At 33.9% G+C, this 16,592-nt stretch overlaps 1 protein-coding gene across 1 annotated transcript in view; it reads right to left on the reverse strand.

The window, feature by feature from the left end:
- Positions 1 to 342: 342 nt before the first annotated feature.
- DAD1 (defender against cell death 1) overlaps positions 343 to 16,592 on the reverse strand; it is a 30,935-nt gene continuing 14,685 nt past the window's right edge. Inside the window, exons 2-3 of the mRNA XM_031955021.1 lie at positions 14,252 to 14,420; positions 343 to 604 (exon numbers count right to left, since the gene is read on the reverse strand). Of these exons, the coding sequence (XP_031810881.1) occupies positions 14,290 to 14,420 (131 nt within the window). The 3' untranslated portion in view covers positions 343 to 604; positions 14,252 to 14,289. The remainder of the gene's footprint in view (positions 605 to 14,251; positions 14,421 to 16,592) is intronic.

Raw genomic sequence — 16,592 nt, forward strand, 5'->3', positions numbered from 1 at the left:
TTGCCCCCTCCCTTGGGTGATGAACACTATAACATTTAGCCAATTCAATGTATGTCACTGCTTTACGATCAGATTTCCTAGGATGCATTTTTCTCATAATATCAAAGACTGCCTGTAGAAATTCTAATTATTAAGGGACTGTCTTCTAAAGATGACAAAATATTTCAGTTTTCCAAAAACACTTAGTACAGTTTTTTACCAATTTCTACTGCATTTAATGAAAACCGGGAAGTTATGGTGGGCTTATTATTTACTGCATGTTGTCATCCATAAACTTTGCTATGAGGATCATCTAAAGCAAAGAATTTCAATACCAGATAAAAATGAAATTAAAACACAAAGTCCATTGGGAAGACTAACAAGAAGCACTTTATTTGGAAGGCAAACAGGTTATTACATTGAGGGGATGGCAGAGGTCATGGTATTAAAATGCTCATTATAAAGTACTTCAGAGGAAGGGTATCAGAGAAGTGTATCTCTGTATTTCCCCCCTCAAATTTCAAAATAAAATGATATTTGCATTAAGTTTGAAGTCTGAAGCATGAAAATCTGCTTGTCCTCAATCTTCTGTCATTTCTATCCGAAGCAACCTTGAAGTGAAAATCTGAAAAACAGTAACAGAATATGTGTAAATAAACACCCAATATCTTTAAAAGTCTTTTAGAGGACACTGATACATTGCTGGTGGAATTGTGAATACATCCAGCCATTCTGGAGAGCAATTTGGAACTATGTTCAAAAAGTTATCAAACTGTGCATACCCTTTGATCCAGCAGTGTTACTACTGGGCTTATATCCCAAAGAGATTTTAAAGAAGGTAAAGAGACCTGTATGTGCAAGAATGTTTGTGGCAGCCCTCTTTGTAGTGGCCAGAAACTGGAAACTGAGTGGATGCCCATCAATTGGAGAATTGCTGAATAAATCATTGTATATGAATATTATGGAATATTATTGTTCTATAAGAAATGACCAGCAGGATGATTTCCGAAAGGCCTGGAGAAACTTACATGAACTGATGCTGAGTGAAATGAACAGGATCAGGAGATCATTATATACTTCAAAAACAATACTATATGATGATCATTGGACGTGGCCCTCTTCAACAATGAGATGAACCAAATCAGTTCCAATAGAGTAATGAATTGAACCAGCTACACCCAGCGAAAGAACTCTGGGAGATGACTATGAACCACTACATAATACAATTCTCAATCCCTCTATTCTTGTCTGCCTGCATTTTTGATTTCCTTCACAGGCTAATTGTACACTATATCAAAGGCCGATTCTTTTTATACAGCAAAATAACGGTATGGACATGTGTATATATATATATATATATATATATATATATATATATATATATATATATATATATATATAGTATTTAACTTTTACTTTAACATATTTAACATGTATTGGTCAACCTGCCATCTTGGGGAGTAGGTGGAGGGAAGAAGGAGAAAAGTTGGAACAAAAGGTTTTGCAATTGTCAATGCTGAAAAATTACCCATGCATATATCTTGTAAATAGAAAGTTATAATAAAAAAAAAAGTCTTTTAGAGGCTATAGATGATCTACCACATGCCCTACTCTAAACTCAAAATCCCCAAAAGACTGAAGACATGCTCTGTCACCTCAAAAATGCACAACTGATGTAATTCAGCTCTGCAAAGTGTTTCCATCAGCGCATGGAAGTGATTTGCAGGAATGGAAGATGGCAAAAAGAATCTACAAAGACATGAATCCCAAACACAAGGAAATCTTATTCACAGCAGGGGAAGCCACTGAATACAAATCAGGAGACAGAGGTTCCACCAGTAACTATGTAACCCTGCCTAATGTGATTTACTTTAAATATATTATCTAATTTGATCCTCACAATAAATAACCCTGTGAGTCACTGAAGCTAAGAGACTAGGTGATTTGATCAGGGTCACAAAGGCTAATAGGTTGTTGGGGTCTCACACATAGTTCAGGCCTCTGCTGTCCTGGGTAAAAAGCTAAAAGAGGGAAGGGAAAAGACCATCTGATCTTATGATGTTAGTGGACCTACAGAGTTAGAGCTTAGAGATAAGATTTTATCATTTTCTTGATTTGTGTGCTTCCTTTCTAGCAAATCACTAATAATGGCTTTTGTTAAAAATACACAAGTGTGGAACACTCCACATTTGATATAAGAGGGGAGATAATCAGGAAAAGGGGAATAGCATGAAGGTATTGTTCATACAACCTTTGTACCAGATGATGTTATCAATATCCTAAATTAAACACAATAATCTCAACAAGCCCCATTCAACTTTTCAAAGTTATGCCCTAGCCAATGCAAACTGAAACCAAATAATGTTTGTTAAATGTAATTTCACCAAGATTAGCCATTTCCCTGTTCCCCAAGAAGTACTAACTAAGAAGACTAGACTGATTGATGAGGGTATTTCAGTCAAAGGAAAAGTCCTCAACAAATTTAGAGAAATAGAATAAAAATGCAGTTTAGAACATATGGTGAGTTTCTCATTCATCAAAATGAAGTTCTATAAAATATTCTACATTCAGTGATAGAAGGAGTTGAGAAATGTCCCTTTCTGAATAACTTGCTTCATTGTGGCCCACAAAGGCAAAACTGACTCGGGGAACAAAGAATCTCCTTGATGACAATTTTATGAGAACTGAATAAAGCTCCTGTTCTTTCCTTTTTTTAGGGATGTTTCCAGGATGTTGCCATGAAAGCAAAAGTGGTGACAATCCTTGAAAAGTTAAAGCAATAAAACTGAATTCAGCTTAATAGCACAAGAGAAGAATGACAAGCTGGGAGCCTGACATACAATTTCCCTCCCCTAATGCTGGGAAATATAAAATAGGAGAGGTATCTCTAGAGGAAAAAAAATCAAGTGATTAGAGCAGCCTTCTAATAAGCTTAGAGCATTCCATGACAATGTATAAGGAATTAATTTCTACATTCATATAACATAAAACTTCACAAACTCATATCTATTTGGAATTTTCTTTTGAATAGTGAGTTCTGGATGGACAGCATTACCAAACAAATTCTCACAAAACCGGATCTCCTTTAAAATCTGTCAAAATGTGAAGGTTTTCACCTGGATTCAATCAATAGAAATAAACTGCAAAAATAAAAGCAAAAGTGGTCATTAAGACCTCTCTGAACCTTAATTTACTCAAATATAAAATGAAGGAGTTGGGTAGCAGGATCTTAGGTTCCTTCCAGTCCTAATTTATGTGTTTCTATAACCTCAGTTTTGCCACTTATAAAAGAGAAAGAAGCTCAACATTTGCCATCTTAGAGCAATAAAATGATTAGTTTTTTCATTAGTCTTTGATGAAAGGAATACTCAAAATTAATATGAAACAGGTGTTTGTCAAAAAGATTCATACATGCATCATGTTACATAACTATGCATTATATATAGAATACTCATTTATTAGGATTCCCTTTGTTGCAAAACTGATCCCTTATTTTTGTCCAGTCTCAATGAGCGTCACTGGATCATGGGAATATAAGTAAAAATGATAAATGAGACTAAATGGCTATTAAAAAGCCCATATCCTTCAAACAATGCGCAAACCAAACATCAAACACAAGGAAAACTTACATGAGAACAAGATTTTTATAGCTAAAGCTAACTAACTTGGAGACCACCTGTCCAATTCCCTTCATTTTGGAGATGAAACAGAGATCCAGAGAGATTAAGTGAATCTGTTTAGTCACCAGTCAATAACTACCAACTAGTCTTTACATTAGATCACACTGCCTCTCATCAGTGGGTTTTCCATTATGTAATTCTTTTCACCCAAAATATTTTGCACTTGACCCCAATGACCCGGAAAACAATCACAAAAAATCACCAACTCTACAGATAGGGAAATGAACACAGGAAGCCTAAGTAGCAATCACAGAAGCACAAAGAAGAAACCTCAAGACCATCTAATTCAATCTTTTCATTTCAAAGATGAAAAAAAGAGGCCAGAGAAGTACGTACACACACACACACACACACGCACACACACACAAAATATATGACAAATTCTTTTCACAAATTTCTAATAGAAAAGCCTTATGTTAAACTATAATCAAGAAGATAAGGTTTTCAGCAGGAAAGAGAAAATGTTTTCCTAGTAATTATTCTAAATTATATCAAGAATATTTAGCAGTGAAGACAAAGAATAACTTAACCTCTTAAAAAGGTAGAAATCACATCAGGGAAAAGAATACTATGGTGTACTCCTAAATGGCAGTCTACAAAATATAGGAAATATTGTAGGGAAAAATGCTGGGCTTGTAATCCAGAAGGTCTGGATTCAAATCCCACCAGTGCTATTTACTAGTTTACCCCTGAGCCTCAATTTCTTCATCATCTAAAAAAAAAGGAATAAAATCTATAGTACCTATTTCTTCACAGCATTGCTATGAAATTCAAATGTGATTAATATAAAGTGCTCTGCCAACTGCATACATTGGGGGAATTATTTGGTACCGTATAGATTAAACATGAATATAAGCTCCTTTAGAGCACAGGTTATTTCATTCTAATACTATATTACCAATGCCCAGTACATAATTAACATTTAATATTTCTTCGTCATTATCATGGGTGGTGGTGGTGGTAAATGGTTATCATCAATGGCAATTTAAGACCAGAACACAAAAGGTGCCCTAGGATCTCATCATTGAAATAAAGGAAAGAGCTACACTCTAAGAGGCTGAACCACTCAGCTTTTCTAAAAGAATCTATGAGCCTTGGATCCAGGAATTTAAATGCCTTTTTTTCCTACTTGGCTATTCTATATACTTTATTTTTGCATTTAAAAACAGTCTAATAATGGATCCATGACACACAAAAAAAGGTTAAATAACTTGCTCTATGGCCTAGATGTGCTATAATTCTACTTCTAATAAAACAAGAAAGCTGAAATGTTATTTTTGTGAGAGAGAGTGAGGAAAACAAATCCTTTCTTGAGCCTTACTCTACACTGCCCACGTGTGGACAAGGCAACTTTGATTTCATTCAAAGCCTCTACTCTAGCATCTCTGCTGCCCTCCTACGACTAGAAGGAAAAATGTTTTGTTGACCAAATAAATGCCTAGGCTTCCTGCCCCACACTTCAGGTTCTTGCACTTCACAGCAATATGAAATGAAAATGCCACTAGATGGCAGTAAAGTATTAAAAAATAGCAGCCCATTTCCACTCACTGATGAAATCCAAAAAAGCTGACAGCAGTGGGTGTTCAGCTCATTCTCTGCAACCAGCCCTTCTCCTGGGCAGTAGTTAAGCACTATAAATTTAAAAATATATTTTAAAAATATGCACTTATACATATGAGAATGTGCAATCATTGAAATCTGGAAGAAGTAAAGAGTAAATTACTGACAAGTTGGTATTGATAACTGTACATTATTTTTATTGTTAAAGTGAACACCAGTTAAAAGGGAAAACATAGACATATATTAGAAGGTTGTTCCTAATAAAATAAAATCATAGAATCCTAATAACACAGACTGAGAATTCTAAGGGACCTTAGAGGTCAAATAATACAACACCTTTATGGACCTTAAAGGTTAGATAATACAATATCCTCAATGAAAAGATGAGGAAACTGAGGTCCAATTAAGTTAAATGCTTTGTCAAGTTGACAAAGTCTTGAACCTACAATCCTAAAGTTTTTTCCACTTCAAGTCCTTTGTAGAAGAAGGGGGGAAAAGAACTAAAACAATTAAGTATCAGAAAATCTAGATTTGAATTCAGGTTCTGCCATCCATTACTACTTATATGAATATGGTAAATAATGAAGATGATGATGATGATGGCTAACATGTGAATGTGACAATTAGGATCAAAAAATATTTCAGTGGGTTAGAATGATGAGACAAATCTAAGAAGATGAAATATAATAGGAATAAGTAACAAGTCATATACTGGGTTCAAAATATTAAGTACCATTAGATTTTGAATTATTATAGTCTTCCCTTGCCTCCTTCCCCCCCACCTCTTTCACAAAGGGCAAAAAGCTTACACCTCGGCTTACTCTATTCTATAAAATTACTTGACTAATTTGTTTACTTAGAATTTCTTTGCCAGCTAAATAAATATCAATCTAATAGTTACTGATTTTTCTATGTCATAAACTTGTGAGATTCTTGAGGGGAAGGATATTTGGCTTTTCTTTCTATCCCTAACATTTAGTACAATACCTAGCATATAGAAGCTACCTAATAAATTTCTGTTCCTTTCACTTGAAGTTACAACAAAGAGGAACAATATTTGGGCATTGGTATACAGAGATAAAAGAATGAATCATAATCTTATTAAACCCTGTATTTACCCAGCTTTCTTCCAGCTGAAAGCTGAATCAAAATGAAAGAAAGAATACTATTGTTTTGCTTTATTAGCAATTTTTAAATAAAACTTTCCAAAATGAAAAAATATATATATCAAGTATCAGATGGAGGAAATCTGCCTAGAAAATATTCTCATAAGATCTTAAGATTTGACTTTCAGGCACAACAGCCAAAAAAGCCAATGTTCTCTTAGGCTATATTAAGAAAGGCAGAGGAGAGTCAGTCCCAACACTGGGTCAGACCATCCTATGTTTAGTTTTAGTTGCCACCTCTTAGGACACCAACAAAAAGAAAACTATCTAGGAAGGTGAAACCTCCCCCTCCTCCAATCCCAAGGTAGCTTATACATTTCCCAAGGTCAAAAACTTCCTTTTGCTTTGGTATCCCCCAGCATCCCTCAGCACCAAGCATTATTAAATATTTACTGAACTAAAATTAATTTGAGACCTCTCTATTTGACGATCAGTTTAAGAACTAGGGATAGTAAACTGAAGAAAAGAACAGGTAGGACATGAAACATGTCTTAAAAAGTATTTGAAAAACTACTATGTTTAAGAAGGACTAGATTTCTTTCTCTGAGCCAGGAGAGCAAATCTAGGGATAACAGAATGCATAGGCAAATTTTGGTCTGATTTAAGAAAGTTGTCCAGAAATGAACAGCTACCCCTCAAAAACTTGTGGATTCTACATCCCTAGAGTTCTGCAAGTGAAAGATGGATTATTATGTGTTAGGAATGTTGTAGAGAGGATTCTTATTCAGGTATAGGTGGGACTAAATGAACTTAGAAAACTTTCCAACTCAAGATTTTTGATTTTTCTAAATGTTTTCTCTTCAGTAAATGGAAATAATATCTATGTTCCTCTTTCCTTCTCTCCTCTCACTACCACATAGTGGGTACATAAATTAAATCAATATAGGTAAGAGGTTTTTTAAAATCCTAAATAACTATAAAAATGTAAACATTGTTATTCTTTCCAATTCTCTCTTTTTAAAATTTTTTTATTTTTTTATTTAATAGCTTTTTATTTACAGGTTATATGCATGGGTAACTTTACAGCATTAACATCCAATTCTCTTTTAACTGAAAAAAAAAAAATGCTTTTTACTATCTACCTCACAGAATCATTAATGTGTGTGTAGTAAATTGTAAAGTTCTATGTAAATATAAACTATTATTATTATTAGAATTACTATTAATTTTTCAATCCCCTTAATGAAAAAGAATCACTGTATTCATAGTACCTAAACCTAGGTACCTATTATACATACCTGTAGTAATTCACAGGGTTGTCACCCACTACTCTCTCTGTGGCTAGCAAACTTCCACCACCCTCCCTCTATCACTTTTTCTTCTATCAGTATTACCCAATCACTAGCTCTTTAGAAATCAACTATACCCAACTCCTACCTCTAGTTATTATTCCCATCTTCCTCCTCAACAATATGCTATCCATATCTCACTCCAATTCTTCTAACCATTTCTACTGTGCCTTTTGAAATACTTTTTTCCTTAATGGGAAAAAAAAAAAACACTCCCTTTCATTCTGGATGTCATTTTCTCATAAGTCTCCCATCTATTTGCTTTGAATCCTGCCTTTCCCAGATGACAATGTATTCTTAGTCATGCTCTCCAGTCCCAAATGTACCTTCATTCATACTTCTTAACACATTATTGATCTTGGAGAGAAAATCAAAATATTTCTTGCTTACCACAATCACATTTCTCCCTTTGCCAATATCACCTAGCAACTTCACTTCCTTTTTATTTCTAGTTGACGCTATAATATTCTCACCAAAAACAGCTCATGGTGGCTATTTTCTATTAATTTCCAGATCATTCTCCCTCTTTTCTAAAAGAGTTCAGCATTCAGCTCCCTATTTTCCTCTTCTACCATCTCTTACCCTTATTTCAAAACAGTTCAATATTCATAATGATGCTCTTCAAACACACTACTCCCCTAATTCCTCAAATTCCTTAATTGCCATGACTACTCCATTCTATCATTAAAATAGGAATGGTAAAAATCTAGATTTCACCATTAGCCAGAAGTATTCTACTTATTTAACCAAATCTTCTAATGTACTTCTGACCATAATCTATCATTTCATCTCATCTTATGCTTCATCTCTCCTAAATCTATTTATTGCTTATAATCCCTCCACATCACAGTGTTTTGACATTGCTTTTCTATCTTCCCAATGCAGAAGTTATACTTCTAAACAATTCAACTCTATATTCCCAAATCCCTTACCCAACTATCCTACCACCACTCCCCTCTGCCAAATCCTAGCCCTAGATTACTCTCACATCTCCATCTTCTACTTCCACCCATATACTATTGAATGAAGCTAGAAAAAGTTTCGCTGTTTCAATAGGGCTCTCCCTACAGCAAGGCAATCTTATTTCTGTAAGAGATTTCCTTTCTCACTCTCTACAGAAACTATTTCCAAACCTCCTCTTCTCTTCATAAGTTATCCACTTCCCCTTTCACCTGAAGACCCCCCCATCTCTTACTTGACTGAGAAACTTGAGGCCAGTCACTCCCTCTTTTCCCTTCATCTTCAAATCCCTTGACATTATCTCCCACTCAATTCTCTTTCAATTTCTAATAATGAGATACCTTTTCTTCGTGCCAAGACCTAGATATGTGTTCTTGATCAGTACCACTCCAATCTTCTCTGGTAGATTGAAACTTTAATCACTCCTTCCCTCTAAATCTTCAACCTTTCCCTGTTTGTTTTGTTTTTCCCTATTACCTTTAATTATACCCAGGGCTCCATCATCCTTACCAAAAATATATCACTAGCCTACTTCCTCATAACTTTCCCTCAAGCTATTGTCTTATATCTCACCTTCTTTTGTTAGCCAAAACTAGAAGCTGGCTATATCCACTGCCTTCACCCTCTCAAATTATTTGTGAATATATTCATTTTTCCACTTTTACCAACCGATTGAAATTGCTCTCTTCAAAGCTATCAATCCTCTGAATCTGATGGTTATTCCTCAGTAATCATCTTTCTTGACCTAGCTATTGCATTGATACTGACTACTTTCTACTCCTGAATATTCTTCTCTCCATTACTCTCTCAAAATGTGCATTTGACAGGTCTAATTGCTCCATTTTGGTCTTCTTTACTGTTTGATCATCCATATAAAGCCCTAACAGTAAATGTTCCCCAAGATTTTTCCCTCCCCCCCATCTTACTTCTCATTTAATGATCCTATCAGCTCCCATGGATTGAACTAAAATGTCTACACATTAACTATACATACAGTTTCATTCTCTCCCATGAATTTTAGGCCCATATTATCAAATTACCTATAGGGCATCTCAAACTAGATGTCCCAGAGGTTTATCAAACTCAACAAAACTAAAAATAAATTCTTTATCTTTCCTTCCAAACTCACCCCCCCCCTTCAAAACTTCCCATTCCTTCCAAAAGTACCATGATTTTTCTAATATCTCAAGTTTATATTTTGACATAAACCTCACCTTATTACCTGCTATATATATAATCATCTGCTATCTCTGCTAAATCCTCTGTTTCTATCTCAACATCTCCTCTCACATCTGATTTTTTTTCTCTATTCATTTTAACTCAGGCTCTCATCACTTCTCACCTAGCCTTCCTGTTTAGACTCCCTACTAAGTCTCTTCCCATACAATCCATCTTTCATACAACTGCCAAAACAATTCTTCTTGAGTCTGTAGTCTGTACCAGATTAGTTCATTCCACTATTTAATAAATTCTAGTTGTTCCATATTACACCAAGATAAAATATAAGCTATTGGCTTTTATAACCCTTCCCAATTTTACCCCAAATTTTTCTTTCTTTCCAGACTCATTATATTATATTCCTCTTTACAAACTCTATAATGCAGCATTCTCTTTATTCCTCACACACAAAATTTTATCTCCCACCTCCACTACTTATGCCTAGGATAAATGCTCCCATACATCCCTCTCTCACAGAAGGGATTCTATTCCCGCCAGGGATGGCTCAGTACTTCTATATGAAGCTCTTGCTGAAACCATCAACTGCAAGTGCTCTTCTTTCCAATCTTATATTAATATAGGCAACATGCTATCTCATTCAAAAGAATATAAACTTCCTAAAGGTAGGGATTGAGCCATTCTTTGCATTTATATCTTCCTCTGTATTTACACACTACCTGGTATATAGTACTAAATGCTTAGAAATAAATTGTTATATGAAATAACAGGAAAAGTACAAGCTTTTAGTATAACTGTTACATAATTCCAATTGTCTTGATTTTTCCCATTCAAATTAGGTTCTGGTTTACCAGATAACCTCAAGTTTGGACAAAGTCAGAATGTCATAGGTATACACGTTTTTTAAGTACTTCTTTCACACAATTACAAAACTTAATTTTTATCTGTGAAAAAAAGTCCAAACTTTTTTTTTCCTATTTACTAGTCTGGTATAAATTACTTACTTGGAAATCATGTGATGGATGTATCTGCACATGAACATGAATTATTGTATTAGAAAGGTAAAAGTAAATGTGGATGAAATGAAAGTAAAGCAGTATAGAATGTGAATTAACAGCCCTTGTGAAAAAATCCCTTTGGTAATTTCTAAAAAGTTTTCTATATTTTACCTACTTATGTAATGATTTTATAGACCAATTAAAGAGTTGATGGACTCTGCCACATCATGGACAAATAATTTTGAAGAAAACTGTTACCCTTGAGAGTTGTTGATTTGGTCTACAGTACTCAGTTCCTGCTGAGTCTGCTTTTTTTATCTCCTATTGTCCTAATTTTGAAATATTAAGTTCTCTGTAGCAGATGCCTCCTCCAATAAAGACAGTCCTAAAAAATAATTTCCCATGAATTTGTATCTCCTTGTGCTTTGAGAATATTTTTGTCATGTTCTCTGCTCTTGTCTTGATCAAACACTGTAACAGCTACAAAAAGAGGTTCTGATTCCAATTATATATCCCAAACACTCTAACAGCTACAAAAAGTAGTTCTGATTCAGATCTGATATCTTCAAATAACACGTACCATTCAACAGAGCTTAAGTCAGGATTCCCAACAACTGTATAAGTTGTTTGCTAGTATAAAGAGATTAATATTATTCTGTCCCTTTTTAAATGTATTCAAAGTGTCTTCCACAGTTGATAATACTCAAGGACATGCTGCCCAGAGTCCAAAACTATGGGTTAAATATAATAAGTGAATAACACAAATTTTCATAGGTTTGGGGAGAGCAATACTAGTTAAAGAGTTCAGAACTGTGCTAGAGAGCAATAAATCTCAAAACAGTCTTAAGGCCACTAGCAGATTAAAAGGGGGGAAAAAGCTTTCCTCAAAATTAGATGGACAAAGTAACAAGTATTTATTAAATACCTACTATGAGTTATACATGTCATTATTTTTATGAGTCCATTAATGTCCTATTTTTGTTAATATAAGTTTATCTATACAAAAAAAATCAAAGTATAAACCACAGCCAGAAACTGGAAACTGAATGGATGCCCATCAATTGGAGAATGGCTAAATAAATTGTGGTATATGAATATTATGGAATATTATTATTAAGTAAGAAATGACCAGCAGGAAGATTTCAGAAAGGCCTGGAGAGACTTACATGAACTGATGCTGAGTAAAATGAGCAGGATCAGAAGATCATTATATACTTCAACAACAATTGATGATCAATTCTGATGGACATGGCCCTCTTCAGCAATGAGATGAACCAAATCAGTTCCAATAGAGCAGTAATGAACCAAACCAGCTACACCCAGCAAAAGAACTCTGGGAGATGACTATGAACCATTACATAGACTTCCCAATCCCTCTATTTTTGTCCACCTGCATTTTTTATTTCCTTCACAGGCTAATAGTACACTATTTCAAACTCCAATTCTTTTTGTACAGCAAAATAACTGTTAGGACATGTACGCTTATATTGTATTTAATTTATACTTTAACATACTTATCATGTATTGATCAACCTGCCATCAGGGGGAGAGGATAGGGGAAAGGAGGGAAAAAATTGGAACAAAAGGTTTGGCAATTGTCAATGCTGTAAAATTACCCATGCATATAACTTGTAAATAAAAAGCTATTTAAAAAAAAAAGAAAGAAAGAAACTGAAAAAAAAAAAGTATAAGCCACAGCATGGCTAATAATATGCATATTAAGACATATTATCTATACTTGCACACAATAGGTACTCAATAAGTTAGCTGACTGAATTAATGATGATTTAGAAAGCTACCAAGGCTGTTGAGCATCTGGAAAACCCTCAGAACAGAAATTCAGCATTAAAATCACCATACTAAATTGAAAGAAATACCATTTTTAAGCTAAATCAAAATGATTAAAAAAAAAAACTTGATACTGTTCATCTATATGAATTCTAAGAATCAAGCTTTATGATTCTAAACTTCACATTAAATAGAACAAAACATTTAATTTTCAATTTAGAGTAGTAAACCAATTTTATTTTTTAGGCAAAGTCAAAAAGGAAAATCTATTAAAGCAGCTATATTTTAAGACAGTTTGGTTTTTAAGACAAAAGTAAGAAAAGCAAAAGAGCCAATCATTCACATAACAAAAAAGTATGTTTCCTTCATGCTTCATGCTTCAATTTCTTAAAATATAATAAATAATTTCAAAGAAAAAAGTTATCTACCTAAAGAATTAATTTAATACTCCATTTTGCTCTCAGTTCATTCATTATAAATATTTCCAGAAGCCTATCTTAAAAACTTATAGACTTAGAAACAAAAAAGTTCTATCTTTCTCGATATTGTCACTTACGAATCACATACTCCAAAGAGTTTTCAGAAAAATTCTTGGTTCACCAATTTACTTCAGATCTGTTTCTTTTCTCCTTTCATTAAATGAATTTCAGCTAAAATACCAGCTTCTACAGTGGCTTAAAAGTTTTAGCATCATTTAAATTTATTAAAAGTAAAACTATTAAAGTTTCAAGCTGCACTAAGACTTTAGGGGCATCCTATATTTTAAGCTATATTAATACATAATATTCTTAACTAAGACAACTACATGCTTGAAGAGGGTATTCTTTTTCCAAAAAATAAAAATTGTAACAACAACAATAATAGCAACTTATATTAAAACTAAGATTATGCAGTTATTCTTTTTCTGGTATGGCCCTATGACAACTTTTAGGAAAGAACAGTATCTACACATATTAAAGAAATTCAATCAGCTTTCTAATATAATTTTGCAAAATATCTTCCTAAACCCCAACTTGGCCCAATGCTTTCCTAATTTCCAGGGTATAAATAGTCTTCATTTTATTTATTTCATGATTTTCCTACTATGAATAAGATTTTAGGTCCGTTTCTGCCAGATAAATAGGTATGGACAAATTATCTGATCCACAGTAAACTAAATGTTTCCTAGCTATAAAATGAAAGGGATTTGGCTAGTGATCTCTAAAGCTTTATGGCTTTAAAAATGTCTCTCTATGATTTGTCAAATACCTCCCATCTAAATTCTAAAGCATTCATAAATATTGTATCACATGGTCACATGCCAAGAACTTACAAGGAATCAGATCAAAATCATAGAAACTTGGGCAATAAACTTAAAGGAACAGGTTTGGATTATATTTGCAGAGAAAATATATATTTTATAGGCAAATAACTTGATTTTTTTAATAGTATAGAAAGCACAGAAAAGAATGGAGGTTAACAGTAGGATCATAGGATTTATAGCTAGAAGTGATTTCTAGTCTATAACGAAGGTAAAGTAAACTTCCTAAAGTTTCACAAATATATCAAAAAAAGATGGGCCCAACAAGGAATTTTATAAACCAGTGATAACATCTGCAGAAAAAGACTTTATCAACTAGTATCAGGACTTGAAAAACCTAACAATATTTACTTACGTTGTTCTTTATTTCTCCTTGTTTCTGTGAAGGGGAATTCAACCAACAAAGTTCATAACAACAAGGTGCAGGATGGTGCTAGCAAAGAGGAAGTCTGCAAAAGCTCGTTCTGGAGAGATGCCCTGGAAATCTCCCTTGTTCTGTGGGTTGATCTGTATCCTTAGACAAACTGTAAAGACAACAAAAATAAGGAATTATTGTCAAAAATACACAAAGACAATTGGACTATAAATAGAGGAATATTAAGAACAGTAGTGTAGAACTCTCATATGTACTAATATAAGTTTCCAATAACTAAAAGATAAGGAAAAGAAAACAACAAAAAAAAAGTTTATGTCAGACAAAACCAAATCACATAAAATTAGATGAGAAACAGTAAAGAAAAAAATTGAAGCAAGTTTCTTTGATCAAGGTATTATTTCCAAGACACATAAGGAACTGAATCAAATATATAAGAATAAGGGCTATTTTCCTGTTGATAAACGGTCAAGATATATAGGCATTCGGGTGCAACTAGGTGGTGCAGTGAATAGAGCACCAGCCCTGAAGTCAGGAGGACGCGAGTTCAAATCTGATCTTGGACACTTAACACTTCCTAGCTGTGTGACCTGGACTAGTCACTTAACCCCAACTGCCTCAGGAGGAAAAAAAAAAAAAAAAAAGCAGATATATAGGTCTTTTTACAGAGAGAAATTTAAGTATCAACAATGATACGAAAAAATGATCCAAATCATTAATATCAGAGAAACGCAAATTAAAACAACTTTTCTGGTTCTACCTCACTCCTCTCAGGTTGTCAAAGAGACAAAAAGAAAATGATCAAATGTTAGCAGGGTTTAGGGTGAAATAGGCATATTAATGAATGGTTAATATAGTTATAAAATGTTCCAATCATTCTGGAAAACAATATGGAACCATGCCCAAAGTCATAAAACAGTGCAAACTTGGGAATACTACTGCTAGGCCCATACCCTAAAGAAATCAAAGAAAGAGGAAATAGCACTTTTAAGTATAAAAATATTTATAGCAGTTTTTCACAGTACAACAAACTGGAAACTAAGGGAGTAGCCAACAAGTAGGGAACAGCTGCACAAATCAAGTTATCTGTATGGCCTGATGCAGAGTGAAGTGAAGAACCAAAATAATTTATACAAGAACAACAATGATGGATGGTGAGAAAAAAAAACCTCAAAAGATTAAGAACTTTGTTCTATAAAATGAGCAATAACAATTTCAGAGAACTGATGATAAAGTAAGCTACCCAAACCTATTGAAAGAAAGGTGATGTACATTAGAGTGCAACCTCAGACATACACATTTTTGGACATTGCCAATGATGGAACCGACTATTTTAAAAATTTGCTACAAGGTTTTTGTTTTCTTTTAAAGGAGTAGGAAGATAAAATAAAATTTTTTTCCCTTGAAAAAAATTAATTAAAATTTTAACTAAAAATTTAATTTAAAAACATTTTTAAGAAGACCATTTAGAGGACCTGTTGAAGGAGGATACACCTTCTAGATGAAGGGGCTAGAACAAAGCAGGATCAATCATGCAGCTCTTCCTGCAAAGGTTTGGAAATAATCTTGAGGCTCTTTGTTATCCTCACTTTTAAAGGGACTATAGATGAGGGATGAGGTATACATTTTCAGAAATGGACAAAGCATTGATTTCTTTTTGCTTAACTGCTTATATTAATTTGTTACAAGGAAGACTTCTAAAGGGGATGGGGTGAGAGAGGGAAAATGCCAGTGAAGGAAAAAGCGACTTTTTAAAAACTACAGTTCGACAGAGACAGTGTAGCTTAATAGACAGACTGCTGGATTTGGTATCAGAAAGGCCTGAGTTAAAGTCCTTAAGACTAGCTGTATAACTGTGGGAAAGCCATTTATCAAGTCATACCTCTGACTAGCTATGTGACCATGAACAAGTTACTTAACCTTGACATGCTTCAGGCAGTTTACTTTCCTTGGAACTCTGATCCTATGATCTAAGTCTCTCACAAAGACAGACAGACAGTCAGAGACACACAGACCAAAACCATCACTTTGATTAAGGGCCATCTATGTACTCTACACTATTGCAATGAAATGTTATTTTGTTGGTTTGTGACATTCCTACCATCACCACCGTAACTCCTTTGGACATCCTGCTGAACCCTTTCAAATTTTCCTGGGCTGTTTCTTGCCCAACAGATACAACTGTTTATCAGAATTCATTCAATAAACAAAGCCAAAAAAAAAAAAAAAAAATGTAACTAGAAAGAATAACAATTAAAAATAATTGCAATAATGTTGCAAAATTACAAAAAATAAGCAAGACCCCCTAAGAAGACAAAATACA

Source organism: Sarcophilus harrisii, chromosome 2 (assembly GCF_902635505.1).
Source record: "Sarcophilus harrisii chromosome 2, mSarHar1.11, whole genome shotgun sequence".
In the NCBI taxonomy this organism is placed as follows: domain Eukaryota; kingdom Metazoa; phylum Chordata; class Mammalia; order Dasyuromorphia; family Dasyuridae; genus Sarcophilus; species Sarcophilus harrisii.